This window comes from Hydractinia symbiolongicarpus, chromosome 6 (assembly GCF_029227915.1).
Source record: "Hydractinia symbiolongicarpus strain clone_291-10 chromosome 6, HSymV2.1, whole genome shotgun sequence".
NCBI lineage: Eukaryota > Metazoa > Cnidaria > Hydrozoa > Anthoathecata > Hydractiniidae > Hydractinia > Hydractinia symbiolongicarpus.
The window spans coordinates 22,140,251-22,155,020 of NC_079880.1; the positions used below are offsets into that span (position 1 = coordinate 22,140,251).

The 14,770-nt window shown below is 32.4% G+C and overlaps 2 protein-coding genes across 2 annotated transcripts; both read left to right on the forward strand.

Moving 5' to 3' along the window:
* The first annotated feature begins 4,268 nt into the window (after positions 1-4,268).
* Positions 4,269-6,699, forward strand: LOC130647589 (uncharacterized). The gene is made up of 3 exons (XM_057453504.1): positions 4,269-5,387; positions 6,160-6,294; positions 6,577-6,699. Exons 1-3 carry the CDS (start codon positions 4,574-4,576, stop codon positions 6,597-6,599), a joined length of 972 nt encoding a protein of 323 aa, XP_057309487.1. The 5' UTR covers positions 4,269-4,573; the 3' UTR covers positions 6,600-6,699.
* A 5-nt stretch (positions 6,700-6,704) lies between these two features.
* Positions 6,705-11,507, forward strand: LOC130647588 (uncharacterized). The gene is made up of 2 exons (XM_057453503.1): positions 6,705-6,839; positions 8,414-11,507. Exon 2 carries the CDS (start codon positions 8,943-8,945, stop codon positions 11,139-11,141), a length of 2,199 nt encoding a protein of 732 aa, XP_057309486.1. The 5' UTR covers positions 6,705-6,839; positions 8,414-8,942; the 3' UTR covers positions 11,142-11,507.
* Positions 11,508-14,770: the final 3,263 nt, after the last annotated feature.

Consider the following 14,770-nt stretch of genomic DNA (forward strand, 5'->3'; position numbering starts at 1 on the left):
ACCATCAAATTTACTAATACACAGAAATGTCTGTCTTTGATTTCCGAGTAAGTAAGGTTATCAGCTTAAAAATAAAAATATTCCCTCGTTTGTGTTTGATATTTTATGGTTTCCTATTTTCTGTGATCATAAGAAAACGCTACTCAAAATCTTTTTTTTTTCCCTAAAACAATATCTCTTTTCACTCATTATTACTTATGTATCAGTTGTGTCTTATTACGTGATAATAAATCTTAAAAATATTATTTTATTAATTTTGCTACTATTTTTTTGTTTTGTTTTATAAAGGCAAGCTCAATGAGAAGACCATCGGACCTTTTACGTTTTATTATTTTTTTCAGATTATTCTAGTTAAATGAAAAAAATAATTTCGACCACTTTTTAAATTGCTTTTTCTTTTTGTTTCGTTTCGTTGTAGCTTTTTGTGTGTGTGTGTTTGTTTGTGGTTCGTTCGTTCGCTTTTTTGTCCAATTTTGTTCCCTAATCCTTTTCTTTTACTATGTAAAATATTTTTTGTTTCAAGTATTCAATACAAGAAAGCTTGTTATTTGGAGAAAGATAGGACGAACCGTTGCAATTTATCAACACATATCATTTTTCTAACATTATATTTGAACTCGCATTTTTAACAAATATTTACATTGTATAGGAAAACAATGCTCTCAGCCATCGTAAGTTAAACAAATTTTATGGACGTCAATAACCTTCTCTGCGGTTTGTGTTGCCATCAGTAATAATCACATTAGTGTATTTATAAATTACACTTTGTAGCTTTGGATTGTCTCCTTCGTAGAGGTTTTGTACCGTAAAGGCTGTTACGAAATATATAAAGCCTTGCAAAATCCATCACCATTCGAAACATACTTCAGTTTACCAAACACTTTGTATTTTTTGTCTAAATGGTTATCCGTTTTATGATATTCATGTTATAAATAAGGTATAGTTACCTATTCTGTATGTTGATTTAATTAAAGGCGCGTAATCACCCTGTAGGCAACTGTTTTTGAGGCACCTATTTTATTGTAAAAATTGAAAGATATATATGAGAAAACATTATCCTGAAAATTTTATTGAAAACTGACAACCAGAATATGTTCAAATGTTTCATAGAAATGGCAATACTCACCCCAATTTCTCTTCGCCTACAGAACCGCCATTACATTTCGTTGCACGAATCATGCGATAATAAACGCACGGCAAAATCGACCACATGGCTGCTGGATTCATGCCATTACAGAAAAAATAATGAATGAGGGAGTTTCCATCGTAATGCTTTTAAAAATGTATCAACAAAGTTCCGAACATGATAAATCAGATAAATCAATCCAAGTTTCTGTGTTATTCTTTATTATTTAAACGTTTTAACTTACTGAAATCAGACTTCTCTTCAACACCGACCTCTTCTTGTTGTTTCTGAAGACAGCTTCGCCTCGCTAGCTGTCTTACTTTTTGATTATTTTCCTTTGTTCAAACAGTTAGTCGTTTCCTTATGGAGACATTGTCAGATCTAGAAAATTAGAATACCTAAATTTTAAGAATTTTCCCTTCCATGCTCTAAATTTAATTATCTCCATAGTGCTTCAACTATCTTTAGCTATCACAATGTGCCTTCTCCCCCGTTGGGTGTTTTTGCTCATAATTGCAATAATCTCGGTCATGCTAATAAAAAAAGACGAAGGGTGATAAACATTAATTATCATAATTAATAACCACGAGACAATGATGTGATTTCTTCTTACTTTTCGTTTTGTCTCTGGTCTCCAAAAGCAATGGCAAATAGAATAAAGAGAAAATTATTTTTTTCTTCTGTGTCTTTCCAATAGAAACTCCTGGGATAAAATTTCTTTCCATTTTTTATGCCATGTTTTACAAAGAAAAAGCAAGCCAAAAATACGGCGTGAACGGAGCCTGCCGTAATAGCGATATTATCAAACTCCATCTCAGTGCTCATTTAAAGTTAAGTTCGTTTGTTTACCTACAGTTTCACACAAACATTTTGCAACGGCCCGCTTATTAGACGGGCATAAGAGAACAACAAGATCGTTAAATATGGCGGCTAGAAAAAAACAACAATAAATTTAAGATATTAAACTACCATTATTTCCATTTCAAGTAAGTTTTATAACCTCAAATTTTCAGGAAAGGCATAACTCCGTCTGAACTTTGAAATGAATAAATAAAATGTATATGTTATTTTTTTTAAAAAGGGTGATTACGCGCCTTTAAGCTTAATTGTCTATTATTGTTTGCAGTCTTTTTACTGTTAATTTTGTAACTTCCAAACAACATAAACAGCACATGAACGTTAGTGTATAACTTTGTTATTAAGTAAACACTTGCTTGATTTATTAGAAATTGAGCTACGTATTGGTCAAAAGCTGTTTCAATTGAATCCCTTCAGCTCCCTTTCCGAGTTGCCTTTATGCCATTATATTTGATACGATATTAACTTTTTAAATCGCTTTTAATGTCATTAGAAAACACGTATTGTCCTGGCTATACAGAGCCTGTTTGTTTACTTACTTTATTTTATAAGGTAAAATTAATTTAAGAAAAATTTCTACGTTTTTTGTAAAAAAAATCTTTCCACTGAAATAATTCATTACAAGCAGCATGCCTGATCCTTCTGTTATTTACTCAAATAAGAACCTTTTTTACGTAAGAACCTAACAGTCAGAACTATATTACCGTTTTATTGATGGCATCATCGCGAAAAGATGCGATGACCAACCATACAGCCTATCAAAAAAAATATTGAGCTCACTATTAAGATTCACGCAACAAAGTTTCTCAGCATCAGCATTTAACACTTAAACATAAAAAAGTTAATAACACCTGTTAGAAGACTAACAAGGTCCCAAGATACTTTTTTAAAGTTACAATACCCTTACTGTGCAAAAACTATAATGCTAACTAAAAAAATTCGTTACAAAATTCTATAAATATTTTAAAATCTAGTAAAATTGGTTTGTCAGAAGCAGATGGTTCGTTCAAAGAATGTGTATCACACAAGCAATTGGAGTGGCTTGTGTATGATGGTCCATGGCTGCCATGCAAAAAAATAAACAAAGCAAAGTATTTTAATTTTAATTTTAAATTAAAATTGAAATCAAACTTTGATAAACTTACTTCGTTTAAATTCAATTTAAAAGTAAAAGTTACATTTATTTAAATTGATTTTGATTTCAACATTGGCCCGTCGCTGCCATACCAGTATAAATTAAAAGTGTTTTCGGTGCATGTTATATTTGATTAATAAAGATGGCGGCTTCTTCTGGGTAGGAAAATTATATAAATCCTAAAAACATTGAAAAAACTTGTTACACAAATTTACATCGACATGATATATTGAACTACATGCGGAGGAACTTCGGTCATTTTAATTGAAGCATAAGAGCAATTGATAGAAGATTACGCCACTGCATCATATACTATTTGGATACAACGGTCTCTGCTTAAAGTGTGCTAGAAGTTCTCAAACATGAGTTGGAAGGGTCTGGAGAACTTCGAGGATATCGAGCTATGCAACAAAAAGTTCGAAGAACCATCTCTTGGATCTAGTAAGAGCACAGGCGGCTGACCTACGATCTTTCACCAGTGGACCAGATCGTAAAGAGAAAAGAAGAAGGGTAACTATATTGCAAAAGACAAAAAAACAGACCAGAATTGATTGGGAAATGGTATTTGAGCATGTAAAGCAAACATCATCCCTGCATATATTTGCATCGCCAAGGGAACAGAAACTGGCGTTATCACCACAATGCAATAATATCTGGAAATAAATTGTGAGTACCTTGACGATCCCTTTGAACCAGTGTGTTATGGACCATCAACTTCAAATCAAAATTCATTTTGACTATCATTTGACTTTGAATTGAGTTTCAATATAAAATTAAAGTAATGACGAAAACGAGATGGCATCCATTGGCCACCATACGTGTCCATTTTATAAGGCTTTTTATTTATTATAATTGTGTATAAAGAAGAAAAGTACATAGACTTCCTTTGTCAATCACCTTAGAGCACCTGAAATAACACTTCTAGCAAACTCCTTTTAGAGAAGTTTTTTTAGATCTATTTTTTCGAACTGCCAAAGGGGTTTACCCTTGTCTGTATCAGTTAAAGCAGGGCTGGAACTTCCTTTTGGTTAATCCATAGTAGCAATGGTTGTGAAGACAGAACTTTAAGCCAAAGAAACACTGGCATACAGCTCGTTGCCAACTTTACTTTACTTTACCTATTATTTGATTCGGTTTCAATTGCTTATTTGTTTTGTTTTTGATCTATGTGTTGTTTGTCATTATTTTGTACAATTTCTTGTATTTAAGTACTGCGGATACCTGTTATTGTATGATCTTTTATCTTACTTTTACGTTAGTTTTAATTTTTATTGTATAACTTGCTAATTCTTCAACAAGAAGAATATTTTGTAATAGTGCAACCTTTTTTTAGCCATAACCATCAATCTTCTTTGCAAGAAAATAATCAATCAAAAGAGAATATGATGCATTAACATGTACAACAAATATATCAATATTGTTAAAAATTTAGATATAGATTTTACCTTTTAGATATGACTTTGCAAAAATTCATTTATTCGTGTGAATTATGGCTTAGATTAGCCATGTTTATACTGGGACCACTTAGAGACGCACTGTTGAATGTACTTCACAACAATGGAGTACCTAACCAACCGAAAGATTTGTACAACTTTTTAAATTCAAAAAAATCTCTATTGGCACGGTTAAAGGGCAAAGGAGTAATCACACAACCGCAATGGAGACTACTATTTCCAGGTGGTAAAAATGAAACAGACTCTAATCTCTTTGACATAACACTGATTATGCTCCTTATTGAAGCATTGACATCTATCAAGCCAAATGACGGGGATTGGCGAAACAATAATCAACCGGTCATGGACATATCTGTGGGAGCATTTTGCATTCGTGCAAAAAGTTTACGTAACTACCTTAATCACTTTCCTAATATTGCAGACCTAAAGAATCCAGATTTTTCGACTAAATGGAGTGAGCTTCTCATTGTAATTAATGGACTTAAATACAACACTCCGTTTAACGTCAATGATTTAAAAACAGTGAGTTTGGATCTTCAAAATAACTTATTGCTTCGCGCACTTGTTTTAAGCAACCAAGTGAAGCTGAACCACCATGATGCAGAAATAGATCAATTAAGAAATAAAAACATGTCATATCAAAATCAGACTAATTTAAACGTAACCAATTTAGAAGAAAAGTTAGAACGCATGCGATGTAAAATATGGAGTAATTCCTTTGAGAATAAAAATTTTCGAGAAGATATTGAGCAGACACATATAAGTATATTACAAATGCAAGATGATATTTCTTATTTAAAAGATTATGTAAAAGGTATGAAGTTTGTATTTCTTGCTTCTGTGTTTAAAATTTTGATTTTATTTTCAAAAATTAATGCGTGTAAATCTGTAACTAACTACATATTTTTATTATTTCGTTTGAATATTTACCTAAATCTGTTTTAATTCAATTACTAAGGCTGTTTTGGGTAAGCTCCCTACCATTGATCTTATTCTCATTTTTAAAATTACAACCCTTTCCGTTTTTGGCGGTAAAGTAACTATGGTCTGCAAAATATACGAATAACAATAGAATCGAATGTTTGTTCCGACGAAGAAACAAATTCACAATAAGAGGCTTGTATTTCTTACAAATATTATATTTACTAGCTTTAGGAAGGTAAAAAGTACCTCCAGAAAGATTTTAGAGTTATTGTTGTCTCGACTTGCTTTATGTGCAATATTCTTATTTGCTTCTATAGAGATTTGGAAGAATGAAGAGAATTGACTAGACTCAAAAAAGATTTGAAATGTTTGATTTAGGATTGATTTAGAAGCTACATAAAATTTCTATGTCAATTTATATTATGACTACCAGATATTTAGGAAACTTTTTCTCAGTTTTCTAAGTTATCTTTAGATGTGAAAAAAGATATTTGAGTTGGTTTAGGTATTGTTTTTCATTTCAATGCCCGGAAACTTTTTAACCACCATCAACTCAATTTTCGTGTAAGACACTAATGTTGAAAGCCAAAAGATTTTTAAAGTCCATTTGATATATTTTCCAAAATTTTCATTAACACTACTTTGTATTTTTAACTGCTTAGATTTGTCTACTCGCACAGAAGATTTGGAACATCAAAGTTTATCTACTCGCATGGAAGACTTAGAAAGTCAAAACTTGCAAAATCGCACAGAAGCTTTGGAAGGTCAAGTATGCGAAATAAAAAGCCAGTACAAAGGTAAGCAAACAAATCTTAATTAAACAAATTGGATGAACTTATAGATGTTCCCTTTTCTCGCTGCACGTCTCTTGTTAATAAAAATGGTATTCAACGGAGTTTAAAGATATTTTTGAGGCATTTGTGTAAATTATATGTATAATAGAAATGGTAATGTTAGCAGTTAACATCCATATCTTTGTAGATATCTTTCATCTATATATTTATCACACAAAAGTTCCTCATTTTTGACGTTTAGACTATCTCACTTTATTTACCCACTATATATAACGTAATTTTTAGCACAAGAAGTTGATTATAACTAGCTCACCAGTGTTTCTGCTTTAAACATTGTCACACAAATGATTGGAGCTGACTGGAAAATATTGGTGAAAAATCTTAAAATTGACAAAAATTTTAGCGAAGAAATATCTAATGAAAATAAAATGATGCAATGCTTCGAACAAGCTGGCAACGAAATATATTGGAATTAAAATATCAGTTGGAGAAGATGCTACGGCAAGACATTCTTGACAAAATAGCTATCAAAACTTGTTGTACTCATGGTAATAAAATTTTTTAACACAACATAAGTGTATCAAAAATGCATTTATTTGACACCTTCTTACCTCTTCCTCACCTTCCTTCATCCCTGCATCTATCTAACTGGACTCCTTCCTCCTACCTATAATTCTCCGCACCTTCCTATCTCACTGCCAGCCCGTTATTAAACCCCATGCAAATTTTTGGATTACAAATAGAACCACTACTAAGCGCACAAAATTAACCCGATATTTTAAATGGTCCCATTTAAAATTCACATTTAAAAAAAATAAATAAAAATAAAGATGTTTTAATTAAACAATATATTACCTATCATTTTCTGTATATTCTCATTCCATATTCTCAGTACAAATAAGTGTTTACTGCGGTAAGGGTTTAGTTACAAAAAATGTTTAATTAAGAACAATTACTTTAAGTAGTTTAAGCTTGTCGAGAATAAAATCTCGCCAATGGTAAGGTTTTTTAATTGATTTTGCGAAAACCTATTTAATTGAATTATGCAAATATCGAACCCTGAAAATACATCCCAAAGAAAAAAGTCTTGCCTAAGTTGCGAAACATTGAAAAGTTCTTAAATAAAAAGGCTTTTAATTTTTAAACCCTATTCAATGTGGAAAAGGGGAACGTAAGGTGTCCTCGGCAAATTAAAATTATATTATCTTTCGTTTAATTGCTCTACTCCTTCTATAAAAAATACCTTCTTCCAAAAAATAAATCTACCTGCAGATGACGTCACAAGTTATTAGGCATTGGCCGAAACTATCATAGTACACCCTTTGAAGAAAAAAAAGACAATTTCTAGCTTAATAATAAAAAAAGCATTTCAATTTAAAGGTTTCATGTTTGTTAGTCAGGCATTTCAGACTAGGTTTTTGCTACCTGTCAAATCCATTTTTCCTTAATTTCATGATTCTTATACGTTATATGAAATATATCGAATATTTTGAAATGTTATCCGTACTTACCTACTTTTATGTGCAAAAAGCAGAAAATATGTTATAAACCATCTATACTAATAATAGAAAATCAGATTAGAAGGTAAATATTTTTCCCAGAAGGTTTTCAAACGTCATTTTGGTAGGTAATAATATATTCCCTGATTTTAAAATTCCTGATGACGTCACAAAGAAATAGCTGGTGTCAGCAAGAAAATGATAATGCCAACTTGCCCCATACTACAAGTGCAACAAATTTTATATCATATCTCCAACTCAAATATTATAGATCGCAGCATTTGTCCCCCTCCTCCCCGTCCACCCATACTTCAAAATCCCAAAAAATTCCATACCACTCAGAACGTCATCTACAAAATTACCCACACGTTTCTGTCGGCTTATCTGGAAACTGAATTCAATGCGACATAGCTTTTCCAGAGACAAATATATGAAATATTAAATCTTTGTGCGAAATCTCAATTGAAGACAATATAAAGAGTAGTTTTAATAAGGCTTATTTTTATTCTTTTTTCATTTTAGAATGCTCCCTATTCTTATATTTTTTATTGCAGAATCCTAAATAATTCCATGCATATATAATCTTGCAAAAAACTTCTTACGTGTTTTATATTTTCATATAGGATTAGCAAGATATTCTAGATCGCTACGACAGCACTACAAGGCAAAGTTGTCTAATTGGAACATTCCCTCTGCATTTAAATCTAATTTTGGAAGAGAGTATATAATCAAAGATCGACATGAGGCATACGTAGATTTACTAGTAGGTCCATGGAACGAGACATTTGATAGTGATAAGGAACATTTTCTTAAAACTTCTTCTGTACGGAAAAACACAATTCATATAAAAGACATTGTGCAGGAAAACGACAAATGTGTTTTCATTAGAGGTATTGCTGGCGTGGGGAAGACCTCACTTGTCGATAATTTTGTTCTGCAGTGGGCAAATGAGACAATAATGAAAGATATTGACTTTGTTTTTAAATTTACATGTCGTGAATTGAACACGTTGAACAACATCTCTAGCTGGGAAGAATTGGTGCGACACTTTTTCCCCAACGTTTATGATGGATTTTTGATGAATTAATTGAAAACAGTGGCAGAGTTTTGATAATTGTAGATGGTATTGACGAATTTCGATATCTTAAAGACATGAAAGGGCTTGAAGCAGGGAATCCTTCCCACAAATTAGCTTCTATTGTATACAATATAATTTCTCGCAAGCTGTCATTGCTACCTAACAGCAAAGTGATTGTATGTGGCCGACCACAAGCGTTCAATAAAATTGAAGGTATATTTTTGCAAAGTAGGGCACTAAAGTTAATAGAAGTTTCTGGCTTTAATCGTACCAATATCGCTATATACATCGTTAATTTCTTTAATGGAAATAAAGAAAAAATTCAATCTCTATACACATCACTTAGTGAAATTAAAAGTCTTGAAACAATGTGTCACATACCTGTTTATTTGCACACAATATGCAATGTGTACGCATCGGAACAAAAACTTACAGAGCTAAATACGATGACGAAATTAAATATTGCAGCCTGCTTGGTATTTTTGCGAGACCACATGACAGAATTTAAAGGAAAGAATTACACGCTGGCTAAAATATCTCAAGACAAGAAGGTTTTGAAAATGATTATAGAAACGTCAAAATTTGCTTTCAGGTCTCTTCAAGAGAAAAGGATCTATTTTACTCAAGATGAGTTTGAATTTGAAAACGGTGATTGTTTAAAAGAAATCGAACAATCCGGTATAATTGTAAAGGTTGAAGGCAATGAAGACGGAGATTTTTTCCAGTTTAAGCATTTAATTTTACAGGAATTTCTATGCGCTGTTTACATCTTCCATTGTGCATTAGACGCATTAAGTTGTTCTTTGTGGAATATGAACAATTGCCTGCCTTTGGTTGCTGAATTGCATGGAATAATAGCAAATACTTATTGTGGTCCAAATTATCTTAAACAATTTGTTCGCAATATAAAAGAACCAAGTAACTACAAACCCGTGGAATACTTGTTTGAATACATGGACAAAGAATTATTTTTAGAGGCGTTTTATGAATATCATGGCGATGTTAGCGATGCGGTAAAGAAATATTTCTTTAACAAAAATAGTCGGCATTCAGACAATGTGTTCATGAACATTTACTTTCACCACACCTTAACACATTTAATATTTTTTTTAAAAACAATTAAAAAACCAATTTCAACAAAATTGGAAATTCTTCTTGCAACGAAGGACCGTCAAATCACATCCAGTGAAATGTCCGACTTATCACAATTTTTTTTCTCTCCCTATATTACAATAGAAAGTCTTCAGTTTTCAGAGACACTTGTAAAGGCTAGAGATATGTTATGTCTTTTCCAAAGTGACTGTATAGCACCGAAAACAACACACAACTCTCCCATTTCAAATGCGCAAACAGTTAACGCAGATACTTTCACATTGAAATTTTTACATCTTGGGTCTTGCAATATAAGTGATGATCATATTAAAGCATTACAACCGTGCATACCAAGTTTGGAATTCTTACACATTAGAGAAAATTTTGGGAATTTGACGCCAACATCAATGACCTACATATCAGAATCTATTTTACGAGCAGTTAAAGTGAACACTAACAAGTTGGAAGTATTGTATTTATCGGATTGCAGCGTAGGTGATGATCATATTAAACAGCTACAACCGTGTATACCTTGTTTAAAAGGTTTCCTGATTGATGAAAATTTCCATGTGCCACCATTAACACCAATTTCTATGAAATACATATCGGAGTCTATTATACGAGCAGTGAAACAAAACGCTAACAATTTAGAAACATTAGATTTAAAATGGTGCGACTTAGGTATTGATCATATTAATCAGTTATTACCTTGCATTACTGCTTTAAAGGATTTGAATATTTCTGGTAATTTAGTTTCGGCAAGAAACATATCAGAATGTATCTTACATGCAGTTAAAAACAACACCAACAAGTTAGAAAACTTGCGTTTATCAGACTGCAACTTAGACGATGATGGTATTTATCAGCTCCAACCGTGTATTACTCATTTAAAGAGTTTGCATATATCTGACAATTGTAACATGACCATAAAATCGATGAAAAACTTGTTAGAATCTATCAAGAAAGCAAGTAAAGAAAACACTAACAAGTTAGAAAAATTATATTTATCTTCGTGCTGCCTGAATTCAGAAAATATATTGGAGTTACAACTGTGTACAACGTCTGATATTGCTATTACTGACGAACGAACGATGCCAATCTCTGTGACATGCAATTCCGACTCTACCGTACAAGCAGGCGAGGAAAATACAAAGATCATATTGAGGAGTTGTGGCCACTAATTTTTTAGAATATATTAAATAATAACCATTAAGTTAAACTCAAAAGCATGTTACTTATAAAAACAAAACGTATACATCGGATTTTATTTATTAATATTATTCTCAATAACAAAGTTTGGAGTACAATCAGATAAAGTCAAGTAAAATTACCTGCTTGGATTTTGGTAACTTTGTGTCAGAAAAATTCGCAACAAAAAAAATCGCGGTTTGAAAGAAACTGAAGTTTTTATTTGTAAACAGGCATTTGATTAACAATAAAGGTGTATTTATAATGCTTTTTCCTTTTCACATAAATTAAACTACGATTGAATGTGGCGTTAATTCAAATCTATATATTTATTTTTAATACGATTTAATTTCGTGGTTTGTAAGTAAAAAACTTTTGCGTATTTAAATTCCGTGATTTTTCATAAAAAGTTTTGTGACAAAAAAGAGTTCCCTCTTTAAAAAAAAAAAATTAATCTGCAAGACAAAAGTTTTGCACAAAACGTGGTCAAATTTTTCCAATGGTTTTAAACCGTATTACTATTGAAATATCAAAGATTTTATTATGTCGAAAGTTTAGATATTGCAGGCATTTTTGTATTATTATGTATTGTAACATATTATATATTATATATGTTATATTATATATAGCTATATTTTATCTCTCTGTCTGCAAGAAAAACGTCGTACTGCAGAGCCACGAAATACAATATATAAAGGACAAGCGCATCGTGGATTTTTCAAGGGTTAACAACTAGTTAATTATAAAAAGCTAAATATGTAAATAGTGTACGCGAATTAGTGAGATAAAAATATTGCTCAATCGCATTTTTCTATCATGCTGAAAGGAACGGTACACAGGCTGTTTCCTGTGTTTTTATTTAATCCGAAATTAGGATATATATATAGTTTTTGATAAAAGGGTCTTACGCCTATATGGATGTGCGACAAGATATACCTCTGCTAGGCGCTTAGCCCAGTTTTAACGATGGGCTGGCTGTTTTCGGTGTTTCTATTTCAGTTGGGATAAAGTTTTTTTTCGGAAAATTGTATTACAACTATATGGATGTGCAACAGCCACAACAACAACTTATTTGAGCTATATTTGTCGCCATATGTATTTGAGGTATATTTGTTTTTTGACAACAAGCATGTTTTGTATGTTGATGGTAGATTGATGTATTTTTTGTTTTAGTCTGTGTTTTATACTTACTGTTAATCTGCGGAGATGTAGAAATTAATCCAGGACCTACATCATATCATATTAAATTTGTTCATTCAACCAAGGCGATCCTAAATTTGACGGAACTGCTGGTATACCTGACCAGAGTCTCAGTATTACTAGTCAATGAATATTATTATCAGGCCCATAAAATAAGCAAATAGCCAGTGTGATATGCAATACATACAAATTACCATTCCCGAAAATAATTATTTTCAATTGTTTCGTGCTCGAAAGCGTAAATTTGATGACTTTTCTTAATGCACCGATGGTCAACCAAGTTTAAAATTTGCAGCTATGTTAGAAAGAAGGCGTGATAAATACCAAGGCAAAATAGACACTGAAATGCATAGGACCATGTTGAAATAGAAGCGAGATAAATATCGAAGCAAAATTGGCACTAAATAAAACCTCGTTAAAACAAATGCAAAAAAAATACTGAAAGACCATGTAAAAGCATTTGCGAGATAAATGTAAAGATAAAGTAGGTACTCCAGAACATAACGCCTCATTAAAGCATATAAGGGAAAGTTATCAATAAAAATAGGTGGCGCGTGGTGTTTCCGAGGTTAACAAAATTATTTTTAACCTCGTTCCTTGCCCTTTTTGACTAATTTTGACATTTGGTTAGGAAATTTACTCCGCCTAATGACCCTGAAGAAGGCAATTGCTACGGTTTAAAAAATGAACCAACAACCCTGGAAAAATATATTGGGAATTTCATTTTCAGCTCCCCCTTTTCCCCAATGTCAATGTTGAAGATGGTATTTGCATAGCTGACTCTTGCAGAAGTACTCCAGGAACCTTAGAGGGGAACAACATTGACTTTGGGGGAAAGGGGGACCGTTAAAAGGAGTTATGACATAAAAAATGAGGAATGAAGGCCTAATTGGCTGTTTTATCACATTTTTCCCAAATATTTTTTCCGGGATTGAACAGTTAAACTGCATACAAATAATTGTAAAAACTTATTACCTAATTATAGGAAATTAACAAATGTACTTGTACTGCACGAACACCTCTTTTTAAAGTTCTTAGATTCGTGCTACGTTTTTAACAATTTAAGCACGAGAAAATAAATATGCAGCAAAAGATTATTGTTGTAACAGTTCATCTGCCAAAATGTCCTCCATTGAAAACTGAAAATAGTACTCCTCCTGCTTATCAAACAGGTCCGATTCCAAAGGTAAGTCCAATTCTTTTTTATACAAGAGAGTGCTGAAGCTATCAAGAAAGAGTCAGTAAATGTCCATCTAGTTTATCGAGGTGTAAAAACGTTCTTCACAAACAAGTTGGCAACTGTTCCAAATTGGAAAAAAATATTCATGTTATCAGATTTTTTTTAAAAGATTCCACAAAACTTAGACGTCAAAACGGGGTCAAGAGGAAGTTTCTTATTTGCAATCAAAGCAAATTAAGCAAGGCAACAATTTAGAGAACTTCACATTTAAAACCCCATTTTTTTAGTAATTTATTCTCTGTAAAGAAGAAAAACAGGGGCAACCAACCAGAACTTAATGTAAAAGATTTTAAAAGTTTTATGTTGTAATGTCACTTTAAAAGAGAAACTTTGAGTCTGGTAAAAAAGGGATAGGAATTTGTATGTCCTCGACATAACCTATATTTGTTAGCATGGTGAACACGTCGTTGTCCACAGCGCTGCTACTCTACGTGCAACAATCACCCCATTCCTACAACATCAGTGATTACCCACTACTAGTACCACATCAGCGCGTATCTTACATGGTTATGAAAATTTAATAAATCAGCGCTTTCAACACCTTCTACAGCCACCCCATAAAAACCTCATCTGCGCATGCGCAAATAATAACAGCGAGTCTGGGCATGCCCGTATTTATTTATAAGAATATGGAAAGTCCCTATCCAAAATATAATATCCATACACAAAAGGGAAATGCAACGGAGAAAAAAGTTTTAGTCAAAAAAAAGTCAGTTTTGACTTTTTACCATCCATGAAGCAGTGCTCGGAATTCAACTGATAGCAAGCAAATCTTAGTTGAAGGTGTTTGTTCGTATCATACCAGCCATCGTAATTATCCGCGGCACAAAACTTGCCGCCACCAGGTACAGGCAGACCCATAAGCTCACTTAGCCCATCTTTACCCTAAGTCTATATATAACTTTGTCAAGTACACAGACCACAGCCTTGTTGTTCGATTTCTTGTTAATATGGGCCCGGAAATTTTGGATTTTGTATAGCTCGCTTATGAAGATGATGCGGGTAATGCTTTTGTTAGGATCGGCCTCATTGTTCGTCAATAGATTGAGTAGATCTAATGCTGTTCGACTTCAAACCAATTTTCGTATACTGACCTAAATGTTAGTCAAAAAGTGTAGGGTTTTCTATATTTGTGATGTATGGTTGCTTCATCTTTCTTCTACAGGAAAAGATGCACATTCA